The sequence below is a fragment of the Rhipicephalus microplus genome, chromosome X (assembly GCF_043290135.1).
Source record: "Rhipicephalus microplus isolate Deutch F79 chromosome X, USDA_Rmic, whole genome shotgun sequence".
NCBI classification, from domain to species: Eukaryota; Metazoa; Arthropoda; class Arachnida; order Ixodida; family Ixodidae; genus Rhipicephalus; species Rhipicephalus microplus.
In genome coordinates this window covers 427123146-427142914 of record NC_134710.1, presented here as the reverse complement: position 1 = coordinate 427142914, position 19769 = coordinate 427123146, and the positions used below count along the sequence as shown (strand labels likewise).

The 19769-nt window shown below is 43.1% G+C and overlaps 1 protein-coding gene across 1 annotated transcript in view; it reads right to left on the bottom strand.

Moving 5' to 3' along the window:
- The window catches only part of LOC119160927 (set1/Ash2 histone methyltransferase complex subunit ASH2), a 208662-nt gene that overhangs the window by 41701 nt on the left and 147192 nt on the right, over positions 1 to 19769 (bottom strand). The window contains exons 11-12 of the mRNA XM_075880414.1: positions 9321 to 9410; positions 6463 to 6665 (exon numbers count right to left, since the gene is read on the bottom strand). Coding sequence (XP_075736529.1) covers positions 6463 to 6665; positions 9321 to 9410 — 293 coding nt within the window. The remainder of the gene's footprint in view (positions 1 to 6462; positions 6666 to 9320; positions 9411 to 19769) is intronic.

Below are 19769 nucleotides of genomic sequence, written 5' to 3'. Positions count from 1 at the left end.
AAAGAATATACTACCGTTATTAGTAACGCAAAATACACATTTTTGAACCAGGATTTACCAGGCATGCTAACCGATAACACACGTTAATTCTGGCAGATAGTGAACCCTCGGTCTACCAGCACCATCCACCTTACTAATGATTCTGGTCACATGCTCTCAGATGATCAATGTGCTGATGCTTTTAACAGCACATCTTCATCTGTGTTTACTAACGAATCTAGCGTACCTTCCTCTCCTGCCCCGGTGCTGTTGACACCCTCTATGTGCTCAATTGTTTTTTGCGCAGGTGGTATTCAAGTATTATTCAAAACATGAAACTGTCCTCATCAGGTGGCGTCGACGAAATTAACTCAAAAGTGTTAAAAAATATCCATGACACCATCGCCCCATTTCTGTGCTTGATGTATGCGCAGTCGCTCTCCACAGGCCTTCTTCCAGATTACTGGAACATGGGCAAGGTCGTTCCCATCTACAAATCAGGTGATAAGAACTGTCCATTGAACAACCGTCCCATTCCTTTAACAAGCGTCCCATGCAAAATCATGGAACATGTCATCTACTCTCAGATTGTAAACTTTCTAGATTCCAACAACTTTTTCACCCCAGCCAGCATGGTTTTAGGAAAGGATTCTCCTGCAAAACACAACTAGCAATATTTCTTCACGATCTGCATGCTAACCTTGACAACAACTTACAAATTGACGCAATCTTTCTAGATTACGAAAAGGCATTCGACACAGTACCCCACGGAAGACTAATGCTAAAACTATCCCAGTTAAACTTAGACCCAAGTGTACTAAATTGGATCAAAGCATTTCTAACTAACCGTTCTCAATTCGTGCATGTTAATAATAAATCTTCTGCTTACCTCAAAGTAACATCAGGCGTACCTCAAGGTTCAGTTCTTGGCCCCCTCCTGTTTCTGATATACATCAACGACTTACCCCTCAGCGTATCCTGCAAAATCCGCATGTTTGCAGATGACTGTGTAATCTATTGGACGGTAACTAACACTCACGACCAAAATCTTCTCCAGAACGATCTTAACCACATTCAAGACTGGTGCGATAATTGGCTTTTGTCTCTTAACCCTAACAAATGCAAACTTGTTACGTTTACCCGCCGTAAGAATCCTTTCATTTTTTTCATATCATATCGCCAACGTCCCTGTACAATCACAACCATCCTACAAGTATCTAGGAGTCACATTGTATTGCGATCTCACTTGGAATGCGCATATTACTAACGTCATTTCATCGGCAAATAAAACTCTGGGCTTCTTGAAGCGTCAACTACGTCATGCACCAAAACATGTGAACTTGCTGGCATATCAGTACCTCATCAGATCGAAACTCGATATGCCTCCCCCATATGAAACCCGCCCCAAACATACCTCATTAACGACCTCGAATCTGTCCAAAATCACGCCGTTCGATTCATTCACTCCCAGTACTCATACGACATCAGCATTTCATCCTTGAAAGCACAATCCGGTTTATCACCCCTCTCTGTTCGCCGCCGTATCGCCACCCTTTCTTTCTTTCATAAATTCTTTCATTCTTCTCTCAATGCAGCTCCTTACATCCTCCCCCCGACATACATTTCACACCGCACAAGCCATCCACTTCAAGTGTCCCGTTATCGCAACAGAACTGCCACTTTTTCAGCTTCTTTTTTTCCCTGCGCCGTCAAGGATTGGAACGACCTTCCTGCTCCATTGCTTCAACCACCTGCCCATCATCCTTCGCGACAAATGTTACAAATCACCTGTGCTGCGAAAACTAACGTGTTCAAATGTTCTCTTTTCCTGTGTATCCCCCCTTATGTAATACCCCCCAGTGGGGTCCTTAAGGAAATAAAAATGAATGAAAAAATGAATGAATGAACAGTCAACTTTCTTGAAGTGAGGCTTCGCAGCAGTACGGATTTCTCTTAGGCAGATGTATTCACAGCTTTGTAGAAGTTTACAGCAGTGAAACCACCTTCAGATAAAAAATTACATGCGAGTTATTATATCTGAATATGTGCTTTCATGGCTCAGCCCTTTTCCACTGCAGTGAAACGACCTTTGCAGAGGGTACCATGCAGACTAACGTACACCTATTAATTCATTTTGAATACTTTGAAATTTTTAATAAATTAAATTGGAGCCAAAGCATACTTGAATACTGTGAACTTCATTCAAATATTCAAAACACTGGAATATTTATGCCGGCCAAGAAAGATGCATTCACAGAATATCAAGCCAGTATTACCAAAACTTTCATTCTCTTAAAATGAAGTTAGAGCGAATTTCCCTGATGGGAGCAACATTTCCTAGACTTTGTTTTCCCCGATGTTATTCAGACTATCAGATATCCCTGAAAATTCCCAACTTTCCTGGTCGGTAGACACCTCAAAGCCATGACACAGAAGCAAACGACGACTGTGTCATCTGCTAAATGGAACTCCGCCTGCCATATCAAAGTAGTCTTGTGTTTTTGAAACTTATTTCATTTCATACAGAATTATAAGTTATACAAATATTATTTTGAGTCCTAAGAGTACATTATTTTTAGTTCTAAAAAGTAAATTCAATGTGAAAGATTATAAAAGTTTTTCGGTTGAGTAAAAAAAAATGTTTTCAGAACTACCATTAGAATCCAGACGGCACAACTATGGTGTCCAACTTTCATCCCCATTGGCTCTATGGGCATGCCTCTATCTTTCATTTCCCCCATCCCCCTGCCATGCGCAGGATAGCAAACAGGCTACTATAGGTTGGTTAACCTCCCTGCCGTTCTTTTTCTCCTATTTTGCTTCCTTCCTTCCATTTCCTTGACCAAGTGCAAGTGTGCAAAGTTCACTACATTATTCGCATTAACGTAGTAAGGCTCATCACCAATGGTGTACCCCAGGGATCAATTCTTGGTCCACTCTTATTTTTGACATTTATTAACGATCTGCGGAATTACTTATTTTGTGCCAAGTGTTTTCTGTACGCCGACGATACGACCATTGTAGCTTCTGCTTCTGACCCCACTGAGTTTTTGGATAAATTAAACTACACAGTACACAAGCTTCAAGACTGGTGTCTTAAAAATTATATAAGTATAAACCCTGTAAAGTCTCAGTTTGTAGTTTTCCATTCTCCTCATAAAGTAGTGACATCTGCCTTACACATACGGATAAGCAATGTTGAAATTAAACAAATAAGTTCTGCGAAGTTCCTGGGTGTGATTGTAGATTCCAATCTAAAATTCAATACCCATGTCGATTTGGTAGTTAAAAAAATTGGCTTTGGCATAAGGACATTAATTAATATGTGTTCAAGCTTCAGCATTAACACACTTTTATTTATTTATTTATTTATTTATGATACCTCAAAGGCCCCTAAAAGAAGGGTTTTACATGAGGGGTGGGCATATCTACAAAAACAGCTCTTCTATGATGCGTTTGAAGATGGCTTGGTCAGAATGAAGCACTGCCTTGGTGGGAAGGTCATTCCAGTCCCTTGATGTCTGGTTGAAGAATGAGGAGGCATGGGAGACAGTGTGGGCTTGAGGAGGGTATACGGTCTTTTCGTGGTTGATCCGGCTTGAGTGGCGGTGTGCGGGAGCAATGAGATCGGCTTGAGGTGACTTGTGAAAGAACTTATAAAAGAGAGAAAGGCGGGCGACTCGACGGCGTGATACAAGGCTGGGAAGGTTGGCTTGGGATTTGAGCTTCGATGAGCTAGAGTTGTAGAAAAAGTCCGAAAAAATGAAACGTACGGCACGATTCTGTACTGATTCAAGCATGGTAATGTGATTATGTTGGTATGGGTCCCACAGGGCGCATGCATATACGAGCTTCGGCCTTACTAAGCAGCAGTACGTTAGAAGTTTGACTGAGGGGGGTGCTAATCGGATATTACGCCGCAAGAAACCAAGAACGCGATTAGCAGAATTTGTTATGCTGGTTATGTGGGTGTGCCATGATAGGTCAGAAGTGAGGTTAATTCCTAAGTACTTGTAGGTGTTAACAGTGGATATTAAAGAACCACTAATTATATAATCGCGAGCCGGGTATGACTTCTTTCGACGAAAAGTGAGAAGGGAGGTTTTCGATGCGTTTAATGACATAAGCCACTTGCGGCACCAATCCTCAATTTGACTGAGGTCAGATTGTAGGGATAAAACATCGTTATTATTGTTAATAGGGCGATATAGCACGCAGTTGTCTGCAAACAACCGTATCCCGGAAAAAATGTTAGTTGGAAGATCGTTAATGTATATGAGAAAGAGCAGGGGTCCGAGGATCGTTCCTTGAGGAACCCCGGATGTAACAGGTGTAAGAGAAAAGGAGCGTTCGTTAATGTAGACGAATTTCTGACGGTTACACAGAAAATCATGTATCCAGTGAAAAACAAGATGATGAAGGTTTAGGCGAGACAGCTTTAGGAATAGATGGTTATGGGGTACTTTATCAAAAGCTTTTTCAAAGTCCAAAAGTAGTGCGTCAACGGGAGTATTAGTATCAAGGCTGGAACTGATGTCATTAATGAAGAGAGCCAGTTGAGTTGAGCCAGTTGATCCCTTTATCATGCCTTCATCCATACACATATCAAGTATTGTATTACCACTTGGGGAAATACTTATTACACCCACATCTCTGATTTAGTTAGCATCGTAAAGCGCAAGCTGAAAGTTATCACCTTCCCATCCTCTCGTTCATCGTCCAGGCCCCTTTTTCTAGAATTGAGTGTACTACCTTTTGTTTGGATATACAAAGCTAGCTGATGGTCTTGCTGCACAAAGTCATGAACCACCCACACACCAAGTTTCTGTTGATGCCCTTCTAATTCACCAATTTATTAATAAGAATAAGACCTGGTTTGCTATGTCAAACAATTTTTTGTTACCGAAAGGCACGGCCAATTATGGCAAACAAACAACTTACTTGAGTGCATTTTTCATTTGGAACGCTCTTAACCATGAATTAAAGATGTTATCATTACACCAGTTTCATTCATCATTAAAGGGCCACTCAGCAGGTTTGACAATTCTGAGGTGACAAGCGCAATGCGTAGACGAGGCGTTCATGATCACGTCTGCCAAATTTGCAACACTACTCGCCGCGGAAATGGGTCAAATTTCAAGATGAGCACTGCTCCCCCTCCCCCCTGCCAGCGCATGCCTTGAGAATGACGGCATGACGTGGGCTTATGAATGGCCCTACGCACACGGCAATGCAATGACGTTGGTCCTCTATGTAGACGACTCTGCTCTGACGTTGTCAACAGTATACCACGTGACATGGTAAAAATTATTTAACACAACATGTGTAGTTTATGTATTTGTTGCCTTGAGAGATTAATAAAACTTGAAATAAATAATGAGACACAACAAAAAATTGTGCGCGTTTTTCTTTCATTTTTTTTTCCCGTGAATGCTACGAGATACGGGGCTAATGTGCCAGCGTTTCGCATGCGTTCGTGTCCCCGCGGTCAGCTCATTGAGCAGACGACCGCCGTGAAACACTCCTATGCGTTCGCGCACTCATTGTGCTCATCTACTCTATCGCGTCTGAGCCAGCGTTTCCAAACCATCCCGCAGAAACAGGCAGAAGACCACAAATTAACGCCGGTCAACAAAGCAACGCTGCTCGCGTGCTCAGGGGTTGGACTTTTTTGGGCACGTCACGCGCACGTCACCTCATGGTCGGATGCTGGAGAGGGTGGGGAAGAGATTTGGCTTGCGAAGGCTACGCGGAGGAGCGACAAGGATTTCGAGCTAGCCTCCTCTCATCCTCGTTTCGCGCCGCTAGAAAAAACCTGTTTTCTCCGCTCGTGATGAACCGATTCGAAAAATTTTTGTGGCAAAATGTTCTTCATCGGACACCCAATAACTTCTACTGTCTAACTAAAATTCCGTATGGGACCTGTTGAGTGGCCCTTTAAAAACATACTTGCTCTCAACAGTTCATTAACATACGACTCCATTTCTGCACTGCCTTTATTAATGTTATGCCTTATGATTTTTTTTAAATTTCTTTACATACCTTCTTTCCTCGTATTAATTAGTTAGATTATCATGTTGCCAATATTGAGACTTTTTGTTTATATATATAGACATATATGTATTTACATGTGTGCATATATGAGTTTCGTTATTATATCTGTGCACCTGTAGTCAACTTATTCCTAGTGCTTACTAATTATTTTTTTTTGTTCAATTTTGTTAAGAGGCCCTCGCACAGTTTTTACTTTTGGGCCTCCTTTTGAACATGTAGCACCTTCATATATGTATTGTGTTCTGCAATTCTTTCTTAATAAACTTGAAACCTGAAAACCAGTCATTCTTTGTTGCTTCATGAAAAACAGTAGCTGGGAGTTAGCACTAGCATAATCATCTTTTAGCCTTTAGCACGTGTCTGCCACCCTTGTCATGCTATGTCATCATGCATGTTGAACAGGTCTGGCAAACAATCACTTTTACTTACCCTGTCCTTGAAGGCATCTGGAAGAGAAAGCTGCCCTTCCTTTTCTTTTCTTCGTGGTAGCTCGATGAGGAAGCCAAGTGTGTCTCCGGCACCGTAACCTCCGTCGTGGTAGTGGTATCCACGGCTCTCATGAAACTTAGTGCCTTTACGAGACCGCCAAGAGTAGCCAAAACGGTCATACCCCAAGGGAGCTTGCAAATTGCCTGGTAGCATAGAGCAAAATGACAAGGAAAAACAAAACATATGAAAAGGCAAGTACTTTGTGCATAAAAGCAATCCAGAGGATTACAATAACCCGACCAAAATAGGACCAAGGCACAGTTACTGAACACTGCCTCGGCAAATTCTGCTATGCCTCCTATACAACCAAATGCTAACATTAGAGTCCAACTTCTAAAGTGCAAAAAATTCTAGAACGACACCCTAACTTATGCTCGGTCACAACAGTTATTCATATCCAATGACAAATATATTGTATGTGTGTAAGCTTAATTTCATGCTTTGTGAAGACTTATTAAAGATAACTGTCAAAGATTTGGAAGAGTATATTGTGATAAAACCTGTTGAAGCTAACAGACAAGGCCAGAGAAATACCGTATTTACTCTCAAAATCTTTGCACTTGCATAATTCTTGCACCCTCCCCCATATTGCCAAAAAAAAACGTGATTTTATTATTTATATTTATTACACCTGCAAAAATTGCAGCCAATGATGATGATAATACACAAAAGCCTGGCACCATCTCTTAAGCCTTACATGTACTATCAACGCACAGAGCCCCAATCCAAGCCAAGCCGCAGTGGCAAGTGTGCGTTGCGGCGTGCTAGTGTATGTTGTGTCCATTCTGTGGTTACGTCAGGGGGCGATACGGAAGCTGCACGGCTGCTTTCAAGTTGAAAGTGATTGATCATGCGCTAAACAACAGCAACAGGGCCACCAGTAGACAATTTAGAGGTGACAAGTTTTGTGTTCGCTACTGGCAACTGCAGCACGGGCAGCTAAGCCACCAAGGCAGCTAAGACTAGAATGGATGGTAAAACTCTATTTCTTCAGAAAATAACTGCGCACAATTCCATACTAGATGGCCATCAGCTCAAGGTTGATGTCGTATGCAAACCTTTTGCGGGCTCCCGTGACGAACGCTAATGCTATGCTAGCAAGAATTGCGTAAGGTATTCCAAAACTCTACTATTTGCTTGCAGCTTTTGTGTCTCAAATAAATCTTGTCTTGTATTGAACCTGTGGCTTTATAGTTAAGGCAAGTCTTTACGAGTATTTCTCAAAGCTTGTATTTAGTTGCTAGCATGAGAATACCGATTTGCAGACACTTCGTTCTCTCCCCCCCACTCCCCCCAATTTTCCTCGAGTAATTCTCGCACCCCACAACCTTTCATCGTTTTGCGAAAAACAGTACGAGTTTTATGCGAGTAACTACAATAAAAGAAAAGAATTGCATGGCCCTTCACTAGCTATGGGCCTTGTATATGAACCAGTGTGCCATGCTCAACATGCAGTGGTGTTTCTGTGCCCGTGCAAATAAAATGGCTGAGTGGCATGAAAATTACTGAAATTTCGAACAGAAGAATGTGTCATATTCTCTGTAGCTTAAAACACGCAGACAACGAAAGACGCAGGTGCATGATGCCGTATCGATAAGAATGATTCGCTCCAAGAAAATGTCAAGATCCCGTGCCCAAATGTCACGCACAACACACACTGCTTGCAGCATGTCACATGGCTTCAGTCAATAATAAAATGCAAAATATGCAATTTCACCACTCAAAAAATTCCAGATGCAACACAGAGATAGAAAAAAAAAAACAAGGAAGTGGGGCTTGTCACATGAATATAATATGAGCTCTAGCTATAAGTGCATGGTAGAATACAGGGAATAAACTCTGCTTGTGCTTACTTTCACATGTATGCTCAATCTAAGTGCTTATCACATGGCATGTGAATGACTACCATGGCAACAACCAGGCACAAGTACCTCATGGTCTGCACCTTTATCCTCTCACAAATTGCACAGCTGGCTGGATGGTAGCTGTGCTTTCAATTCACACCTTTAAATTTGCAGTGATATCTCATCACTGGGATCTAATTTGCAGGTGCACTATCATGCTGATGCTCTCAATACATCGAATGCATTTACTGAGAAAAAATGGTGAAAAACATTTGCGAACTCCTTCCCTTGAGAAAAACATTGAGCCCATTAGTCTTCGTGGATGTCTTGCACACTTCATGGCACATTGCATATGACGAATGCTCACTAACCCAGGAAATACAATGAAGATGCAATCAGACTGCAGCAAGCATGGCATGGAAGCACCTTCAATGAGAAGTCAACGTGGTAGCTCTAAACAACAAACAAATCTTAGGGGCCTTACTTTTGCTGCCTATGTTGCCATTGGTACCATCTTAGAAGACAGATCTCAAAGGCCATGCTTTTGCTCACAAGACCTTGAACATCCTCATGGCTGGCTTGTACAAACTTCAAAGTGTAATCATTATGTGATGAAAAAAAAACAAATTTTGTAATAAATTTCAGGCATAGGCATTTAGAGATAGGACTGCGAAGCTGGATTGGCTGCGACTCAAGCAGGCCACTGTAGCGTGGATGCGGTGCATGATTAAGGAACAGAGCGGAAGCGCAGGAAGCTTTCCCAGAACAGCTAAGAAATTAGAAAGTGGCAATGAAATTGGAGGGGTTGCTTGATCAGAATTTTAGGGTAGTTTGAATTTTGTTTAGTTCGAATAAAGCAAGCATGCCCATTGAAATTGAATAACCAAGCTTTTACTGCAGACAAAATATCCCCAACAAGAAATGAAGGTGAAAGCAACAACCACAGCTTCTTACCAAGTTCTTGAGACCAGCCAATACGAGCGGCACTATTCTCTGGCATATCTTCAATGGTAGCTTCATAATACCAGGCACCCTCTTCCACACCTGAAAAGCACAGACAATATGAACAGCTCTGGTTCAAGCTAATTTTCGAAGGTATCCTGAAACACTTTTCCAAGTCATCATCGAATGAGCACAGTATTGTAGTTTAATGTCTCCCGTAAGAAGCACTGCAAAGTTTTTTTTCCAAATCTGTTAAGTATGAGTGCATTTACAGAGATTTGTCGCGTAGTTTGAGCACTTCTTTTCTTCTTTTGTCCTAACGAATGTGCCACAAGCTGCACAGGGAAGAGAAGCTACATCAGTGTGTGCTACAGACCGGATTATATGCAAATGCCTTTTGTTCCTTGCGTTCCTGTCGTGCCATTTTTATATATGAGCATGAATTAGAGGTTAAGAAGGGCCTTTATGGTGTTTTTATAGTGCCTATAAATGCCTATTTTGAAAATGAGTGCATATATGAGCGCTATTCAAGCCCAAATTTTTTTTTCGAGCGTGGTGTGAAGCCGTTATTCACGTTAAAGAGGCAACATTGATATTTCCAAGCACTATAACATTCAACGAAGACAAGCTGCGAGCGATTGGAGGAGGAGCATAGGGAGTAAAAAATACGCTATTTCTGCAGTCCTAAGTGGAAGCACGTCTCAACGTCTGTAGGGGTAGGAGGAGGGAGAATTAAAGATGGGGTAAGAAAATAAAAGTGACGTCATGGCCGAGTACGCGGTGACCGCCTTCTATAGACAGCTGTGCAGCGCCCTGAAGGAACTGTAGAACCGCCCAGAAAACCTGGTTTTGCGGTGAGAAAGGAAAAGCAGGTTTTTCTGGGCAGCCGCGGGTAGCTAGAGAACGAATGAAAAACCATGAAGGACCACTCATGGAAAGCTCTTGTTGATTCAGTGGTAGCGAAGGTCGCCAAATCGTTATACTTTTTACAGCGAAGCCTGAGACAGGCGCCAGCATGTTGACAATCAACGGTGTATTTAGCATACATTCTCCGTATACTTGTTCCATATGAGATCACTTGTCATGTGTCTTTAAGTGACAAAAATGAAAAAATACACAGAGCAAAGCTTCAAGGTGTGTCCTAAGCCATTACTCAAAAAGTATAGCTGTAGCAATATGAAAAATGAGCTAGTATGGGAATTACCATCATCACATCGAATTAAACTGTGGTTAAAGCTCCTATGTCAAGCACTTCATGGCAAAACTCACATTCGAAAATGAATGTACCTAAACAGTCCTCTTTGCGTAATGGTTATTAAGATTTTAGAATGTCGTATCAGATATAATATTTCTATTAATTCATTTTTTTGTTAGTTTCGTGACAGAATGAAATGGCTTATAAAGAGAACAAAGTGTGTTGTGCCAATGAAGGCGTGTTTTCTTTGACATTGTAACCTATCTGCTACAGCGCCTTCGGGAAAAAGTGTGATGAGCAAGCGGCTTTTGTTTTGTTTGTAATTTACTTTTTAAGCATCCCTTTCTAGGTGACATAATAAGTTGTAGTTAGACACTAGATGTTCTTGCGTGACTAATGAAACGCATTCTACCACGGTGATTTTTCAAACTGGTTCGCTACAAGCAACCAAAGCATGACATGAAGAAGCAAGCTTGAATCCCTTGCCTCTCGTGCCGTGTAGCCATCGCGAGCCTCAATCCTTTTCCCTGTTCTCTTCGGTACCAGGGCTGGAGAATCACATGACGCATACACAACGTTATAACATGTGTAAGCAAGGTCATGCACGGATGACATGCCCCAGCTTACTTGTGCATCGATGTTGTGTTGTTTCGGTGTTTTCTGTTGTGTAGCAACTGTTTCTGTGAGATGGATGAGTCAGTGCGTGTACTTTAGGAGAAGCTGGCAAGGATCATGTATCGTGACTGCGATACACTACATCACTCCACTGAAAATGCGTTCAGAGATGGCGCACCTAACACAAGTTAAGCGTTGTCAGTATTGGCGAAGGCACAAGACAGGAACGACGAGAAAACGAACACAAACGAAATGAGGTAGTAGTAGTAGTAATAGTAGTAGTAGTAGTAGTAGTAGTAGTAGTAGTAGTAGTAGTAGTAGTAGTAGTAGTATATAGTAGTAGTAGCAGTGGTATATAGTATGTCTAATTTTACATAAAAAAAAAAAACCGTGATATGAATATGAGGGATGCCGTAGTGGAGGTCTCTGCAAATTCTGACCATCTGGTATTCTTTAACATGCACTCACATGTGCAGTACATGGGCATCCACTTTTTCGCCTCAATTAAGATGTGACCGCCGAGGCCACAATCGAACGGGTGGCATTAGGGTCAGCTACAGTGACTGGTCCACCGAGGCGGACGCGAAACGAGGGCCGATTAGTGAATAGCATCTCGAGGCTATTCAAAACAAAAATAAAAATAATAACAAGGTGATATTCCGTTAGCGTTTCTTTTTTCCTCAGCTTTCATTCATTATACTGATTTTCAAAGGGCAGTGCAAAGACACAGGGAGAAGAAAGACAGAGACAAAGAGCACTGTCTTTCTTTTTCCTTTGTCTTTGCGTTTCCCTTTTAAAATTAATGAAGCAGCTAGCCCAAACCAAAATACTCCTCATTCATGCTACACAACAGAACAAACAAATTGTACATGCCAAGTAATGTCACGTGCAACGCTCTTAATGAGGTACCGTTTAAAATGCAGGATATAATAAGGAAGTGGGACATCTTTTGTCTGTTTTTCTAAATATAGCTATAGCATTTAGCGAAGTTCTGATGACGAGCTTATGGTATGCAACGTCAGCCCACAAATGTCAACGTAGAGGAGCGACGTAAAAACAGGACCCTTCTTTGCTGTATGTCACTCCCTAGATCTTGGGGCACACGCTCGCGAGAAGGGCAAGTGGCATTCTTAGAAATTGAGCGTTTTTCCGCGACATGTAATTTTGCAAATCTTGACAGAAATAATCCGGAGTGCCCAGTGTGCCAATACACATGTCAGCTTGAAATGCCCAAACATAGTGAGGCGGGTCCTTTAAGGTGTTCACCGATAGGAGGAAATTGGTCCTATACGTGATTAGACCTAGCATTCCTCTCTTCTGGGGTATTAGTGGCCTGGTTATTTGCTCCTGCGCTGCCCTTCCCAGTCACTACGAAACAAAATAGACCCAGGAGAAAGTTAATTGAATGGTGGACACTTGATGCACAATGCTAAACAATAAAACAAAAGACCACATACTGCGAATCAAACAGGAAATGCATGCCTATGTTCAATCATTGATACCTTTCTGCTATTTTAAACAGTATAATTTTTTTTTTGCTTTTTGCCGTAGATAGAAGTCACTGACGTCGTCGTTTTGAGTTATTTCAATTTTTGTGAAAACTTATTGTGCCTATAATTATGATTTTGAGGGCCTAAAACAGCGTTTTACCTGCCTTTCTTTGGTGCCTAAAACACACTTTTTTAGTGCCTAAAAATCTGGCCTCTAGTCATGAACTTGAGTGTTTGTCATGGAATCCATTTGCCCACCTCTGGTGTTGTAATGTAGTTGCACTGCACAGTTGAAAGTTTGTGTACTATATCGCTATATCCTACAAACTAGCCCTCATTGAAACTTTGCTACAGCTCTAGTTTAATTAGAGTGCATGCTAGTACTCCAGCTGAGTAATAGTAGTACACTATAGAGCGTGGTGTTAGCGTGTCGTGACACCCTAAAACAAGGAGCACATCTGATCCAAATGCTGCTTTTGATTTATGTCAGTTATTGGCTAATACTAGCAATATTCTCACACTATCACAAAATAATACTGGCGCTTGCAGCTCTGAAGAAAGAGAGGATGGGCCTCTGTTATGAATATAGGACACTTGAGGAAGTGGCAACTTTGCGCTCCCCTTGTAAACTCTCCTTGCCGCACACAACTGCAAGACTTGGCTCAGATGTTCAATGCAGCATCTGATTTTCGTAATAAAGTACTTCTTCACCAAGCTAGGCCAGTGGTACAGAACCTCTTTTTAACAGCGGGTCCCCTGACAAAATTGTAGAAGTGATCAAACCTTCTTGATTCTTGAGATGCAGCTTGGTTACTCAGCTATTTGCTAGAACCTCTTTTCTAAAAATATTAATATCATAATAAAGATAGCCCACATGCTAACTGCTAATGTTTCATTTTGCTATAAAAAACAGAATGTGGGTTGGAATGTTAGAAAAGTGCAATAAAAGATTCACACCTTTCTTCTATACCAATTATTGGCAGTAAAATTACAAGAGTTTGGCAACTATGGGCCACTCAAGTCTATTATTCTAATTCCAATCACCATCGTTGGTGTCTCTTTGTTTACTACCAGCCATGCTCCATTTGGAATTCTTGTTCTTTTCTTGAGAACTTATTGCGATTCCAATTTTTTTCTTTTTACCTTTGTGTGAAAGTGAACAAAATAGCATTCCCCGTAGCAATAACACGAAACAGTGATCACATTTCCGGAGGCGTACAGAAATCTTGCAGCACAAGGCGAGTTCGGAGTGTCTGAAGGAAGCATTTGCTAATGGTGGACACAGCAGGATTGCATCCCCATATGCAGCTACAGTCCACTCTCGTTAATTAAAACTCGAAGGGGCCTCTGAATTTTGTACGAATCACCAAGAAGTTTCTCAGATAGATGACTCTGGGTGGGGTGACACCGCAAATTATGATTAGGCATTGATTTTATCACATTTGAAAATTTTAGGTGTTTTTAATCCCAAACTGCACACAGTGAACAGACGGCAGAGGTGTAAAGTCCACAAGTTTTTTGGCCATTTACTGCTGATCAGACGTTCTAAAGAAATTGTGAATTCCCAACTGCTTAATTGCTTAAGCACAAAGCTCTCTATACCATTTGAGAAGCATCACAGGTTACCATGCATGTTCTTCATTTCAAAGATTTGTTTACTAGCAAAGCCTTCTTCCTTAAAGGCCTAAGATACTTACTTTTTATTTTTAGACTGTTAGGATTATATAAGCACACAAATTTTCAAATAGTAGTGGGAAAGCAGCTGATATTTCCCGATATAAACCTGAAAAAACTATGAATTAACCGAATGATGGAGTTTGAATTAAGAGGCTTTTAAATACATTGAAAAAATAGAGGGCCGACCAAAAATTGAATTTTATTTGAATTAACTAAAAGTATCAGTTATCAGAGTTTGAATTATCACAAGTATACTGTACAAGAAAATTTCTCTTCAGGGCCAAACTGCAGACTATCCAGAGCTGCGCTAGGAGTGATGTCCAAGTTAATCCAAATGAAAGCATCAAGATAGCGCGTGCCTTCAGACACACGAGGGCATAGTTCAAAGGCTTTCTATTATGGTTGTGATGATTTAAACATCTTTTTTGAACTTTCTGTGTGGAACCAGTGAGTGAATGGACATGTAAATAAATGGGCTATGCAGCATTTAAAATCACATTTGCTTCTCAGCAAATAAGCCTTTTGATATCTTTGACAGTTCTATGTACTTTCTCGATCTCTCTCCCACTCCTCCTTCCCCCCTTTTTTTTTGAAGTTTTTACTACGGAGGATAGACCCATAGTTAACTTTTTATGATAATATATTAACATATTTCCTATTAAGAGAGCCTAGATGATGATGATGTGTCGTATTTTATGGCACACGGGCCAACTGATGGCCAAAGAGTGCCATTTCAGTAGACTAGAGTTGTGAACAATGATATGTTGCGTGGCTGTATAGTGGCCTTAAAATTCCTAACGCTAACGCGGGTGAAAACATAGAAGCATTAAAATCATGACAGTAACGGAAATATGTGCAATGAGAGTGGATGGCAAAAGGTCGTTATAATAAAACCATGGCGGGGATGTGGTCACTGCAGCTGCAACCTCGGTACAGAGGTCGGGCTATGAATCGCCTCGGAATATGGAGCGAAAGCTATGTACATCATTTAAAAACGTAAAGAGTGATTGAAGTTTAAAAACTACCGATGAGCATCACAGGGTGTAGTGGAAGCTGTTGTCGGTAAGGCAGTAAAACATGCTTTTTTTCTTAGAGCATCTAACTCATTGCACTGGAAGAGGATATGGAGAACCGAAGTGGTTTTTCACATCTCTCAAACAATGGTGGATCACTACCGGACAAAAGGTATGAATGTGTAGAGTGTATATGTCCTGTTCTTAGTCTTGTAAACGTTATTTCTGTGTGTTGTGATTTTGATAGTGGTAGCCAATTACTAAGTTGCAGCTTAATAAGCATTGAGTTAATTGTCTGTGGGTTCATCCCACGTGCTATGCCTATACTCAGCTCAATTGTGCAACACTCAGTTAAATTGTGCAATACCCTCATTGTTGAGATAGAAATTATGTGGATATTTCTAACGTGTTTTTGCAGTTGCCATCATGTCCCGTATAAATTGATAACAGACCCCAGCACATTGTATACATGTTCTATCCGCTGGGAAAAAGTGCGCAAGTGGGGGCAACGAACACGGTTGAAGCATAATCCGATCCATCTCTGCCGCTTGAGCGGACCATGCAATAACATCCGATACCCCTCCCGGGAGGCCTGTAGTCAAAACAGACAGGAAGAACTCCGCCTGTCTTGAAACATTAAAAAATGAAAAAAAGAAGAAAAAGGGGTGGCAGGTGTCGCTCAAGCAACAACTATGAGTTGAGCGACATGTTGGCCGAGTTGGCTGATTTTAGATGCGGAGCATCTAATACTCGAGGCTTGTAGTGCGGCGCCGTCCGCAAGCTTCCTCCTCCTTCTTCCACCATCTGTGCATCCCTTCCTCCTCTACACACCGCGCGCGCTTCACTCCTCCACCATCTGTGCACCCTTCCTCCTCTACACACCGCGTGCGCTTCTCCTCTTCACGAACATTCGCTAGCTGTATAATGTAGCGCGCATGCGCCGTCACGCTTCGAGAACATCGGCAGCTGACGCGCGCGCATGCGCCTTCGCGCTTCAACAACATCGGCAGCAGACGCGCGCGCATGCGCCGTTGCGCTTCTCCCCCTTCTCGAACATTCGACAGCTGACAGTGCATGCGCCGTCGCGCTGTATATATACTCAAGGTCGGTGCTCGCTCGCTCAGTTGCCGCTCGTCGGTTGGTTTGTACGGCGCGTCGACGTCCGAGGTCGCAATGATCGACGTCCCTTCGACCAGCGCCGGCCAAAGTGTTGGCGGAACCGCAACCAAGTCGTCGTCCGAAGACAAGGCAGCGCGGAGAAGAGCTCGCGACGCCGAACGTAAACGTCGGCGTCGAGCGGAAGATGCTCAACTTAGAGAACGTGAAGCCGCTGAGAGACGTCAGCGTCGAGCAGCAGCACCAGATTCGGCCGCTTTGAAACGTAAGCGTCGACAAGAGGACCCGGACTTTCGAAAACGGGAAGCCGAGTGCAAGCGTCGGCGACGAGAGGCCGATCCCGATGCTGCCCGCGAGCGCAAGCGCGCCGAGGTAGCGGCGTGGCGCGCCAAACAGTATGCCACGCCCAACGCTCGCTTCAAGCGCGACTTCCTCGACCGAAGCTTCGGCCACACCTGCAAGGTGTGTGATCGTCTTTGGTTCGATAACAACTTAACTCGGATCGGCAACATTCAGAACAACTCCAAAGCGTTGTCAATTCTTTGCGATACGTTTGGAAAGGGCACCGACTATGCCGACTACGTCGTGTGTGCTACGTGCAAGCAGTCGTTGATTGCCGGTCGAGTTCCCTCGGCTAGCGTGAGTTACGGCTACCGCTACCCGCCCCGACCCGAACATCTACCCGAGTTGAACGCGGTTGAAGAACGACTCATCGCTCCTTGACTCCCGTTCATGAGTATACGACGCTTGACTCACGGCAACGGACAGTACGGAATCAAGGGCCAGATCGTGAACGTAACCAATTATATGCTCCGCATCCTCCTCAGTGTTCCCCCGAGGGAAGTTGCGGGCAATTTTTTTACGGTAGACTTAGCGCAAATGCAAAGATGAGAGAAGGACAAGCGTCAAGAAGGGAGAAGTTGCGCTGTCCTTCTCTCATCTTGGCATTTGCGCAAAGTATATCGTAAGCACAACTATAAACTGTGCTTCTAAGTAGGTGGTCGCAATCACTGGCACGCACGCTAGCTCGGCAGCCATCAGCGGGTGACATACATACGCTTCTACGTGCTTCACTCATCCCGAAGACTGTGTGAAAAGGGTTCCTCTCCTTGAAGTGGACGCATTCTCGTACACCAGTATTTTGTACAGTTACGTATCAATCCAAAAGAGTTAGCTGCCAGCCTCACTTCATATAACATTCCAATTTGCTTTTATCGCATTCATCACTTCACCTTGCATTCATCACTTCACCTCATTCATCACCTTGCGCTGGAACTGTGACTATTTTAGTAATGTAAAACCACCCATGTTTATTTTTTACCTGAAAGCGCAAGCGTCAACCGCCGAATCGAAATGCGCGATGCACAACGATCAAATGAACGAGAATAAGTGCATATGCTCGATGAGAAGTCGATTGATATGTGGGGTTTAACGTCCCAAAACCACCATATGATTATGAGAGACGCCGTAGTAAAGGGCTCCGGAAATTTCTACCACCTGGGGTTCTTTAATCTGCACCCAAATCTGAGCACACAGGCCTACAACATTTCCGCCTCCATCGGAAATGCAGCCACTGCAGCCGGGATTTGAACCCACGACCTGGGGGTCAGCAGCCGAGTACCTTAGCCACTAGACCACCGCGGCGGGGCTCGATGAGAAGTCATGTGCACCTGTCCTTGCTAGGCTGTTTCGGCAACTAATCATGACCACCATTCTTTTGAGCCCTGTTACCGCCATCCTTTACTTCTTTTCTGAATGCTGCTGTCATGTCATGAAAAAGTTTTACCGAAACTGCAAAGCGATGAATGCGATAGCAACAAACTGTAAGACTGGCAGCCAGCTTCTTTAGATCCAATATAGCGTAACTCTACAAAACGCTGGTGTAAGAGAATACAGTCGTGCCAGAGAGAGATGCTCTTCTCGCAGTCTCTTCGTGCTGACAGCACAGCACGTAGAAGCGTTCGCGAGCCATCTGCCCTAATGCCTGCAGTGATAGCGTGCGCATAGATTGTGAGCACGCTCAAATGATCAAAGTTCCTAGCCTCTCCTGGAGTGATTAAAACCTTTGCGGAACCAAAGCTATAACCGTTTCAATGAAACCAAAATTACAATGTTTCAGCCCCGTTTCCGGACGCGGCACTCAATGGCTTTCGCACTTTGCAGGCAAATTGTGGTGCTGCGGCGCAGTAGGGTGCTGATAGGCGAGTTTGGCACAGGTAAGAAAGTTTAGCGCACAACGGCGCGAATGGCGCAGCTGTTCCACCCCTGGGATCAGAAGAGAGAGCGGGGTCGAATCGTGTAAGGTCGACTTCTTCTCTACAATACCTTGAAGGGCCCCTCACCGGGTTTGAGCATTTCGAGTTTACAAGTATAATGCATTCACTGTGCTCTCACAAACACGTCTGCCAAGATTTGTAGAGCAATATGCGTCATGGAAAGGATTCAAATTTTAAACTGAATGCCGATCATCCTTCTTGCGGACGGGCGCGTGCCTCATGATGGAGGGGGTGACATACAACAAGAAATGGTCCTGCTTATATGTCGCTTCTGTGCATAGATACTCGTGATCTGATGTCGCTCACCGTACATTTTTAATCACGTCCTGGTTAAATGCTGTCTATATCCAGAAAACCAGATGAAAAATGTTCCGTTTCATGTCTATATCTAGCACTTTAAGTGGAACCATATTGAGAAAGCAGCACGTGACATTGTGAGCATTATTCGAGGCGACATGTGTAATTTGTGTAATCTGTTGTTGAGCAGATGAATTAAATCTCTGAAAAATAAAATACACAAACGGAATGTCAGCGTGTTCTCACTTTTCTCTCATTTTCGAATCGCAGCCAGACACTATACACAAATCGACCTCCTTTTCGCATGTTCATCTACTCGCCTAACCTCGCGTTCTGAACTCTAACAGTTGGCGCGCTATTGATTCATTGTCTGTGACAGCAGTTCCAGTGGTGCGATGCGGTGTGTTGCGGTAAGAACAGAAGATCTGTGCCAGCCTCTTCAAATGTACTATGCACACCGAGGGATGCATTCCTCAGAAACGGGCAATACACAACCAAGAACGGATGTGCATTGCCTCATACAGGAGAATTCAGGACGGTTCTGCAATTCCTTCGGGACACTGGACAACTGTCGGCAAAAGACACTCGCCGGGTCTTTGGTTATGCATGCCACTCTCCTTTGCTTCTTAATGTTTGCTTCTCTCCCTCATGGCCCTGCAGATGCTGAGCCATGCTCCCATTTACGGCTGCAGAGATAGCATTTTTTCCTATCTTCAACCTCTTCTCCTTCTCCAACTGCTTGTGCTATGTCAACGCTGCGGCGTATGGTGGCCGCCGCATCT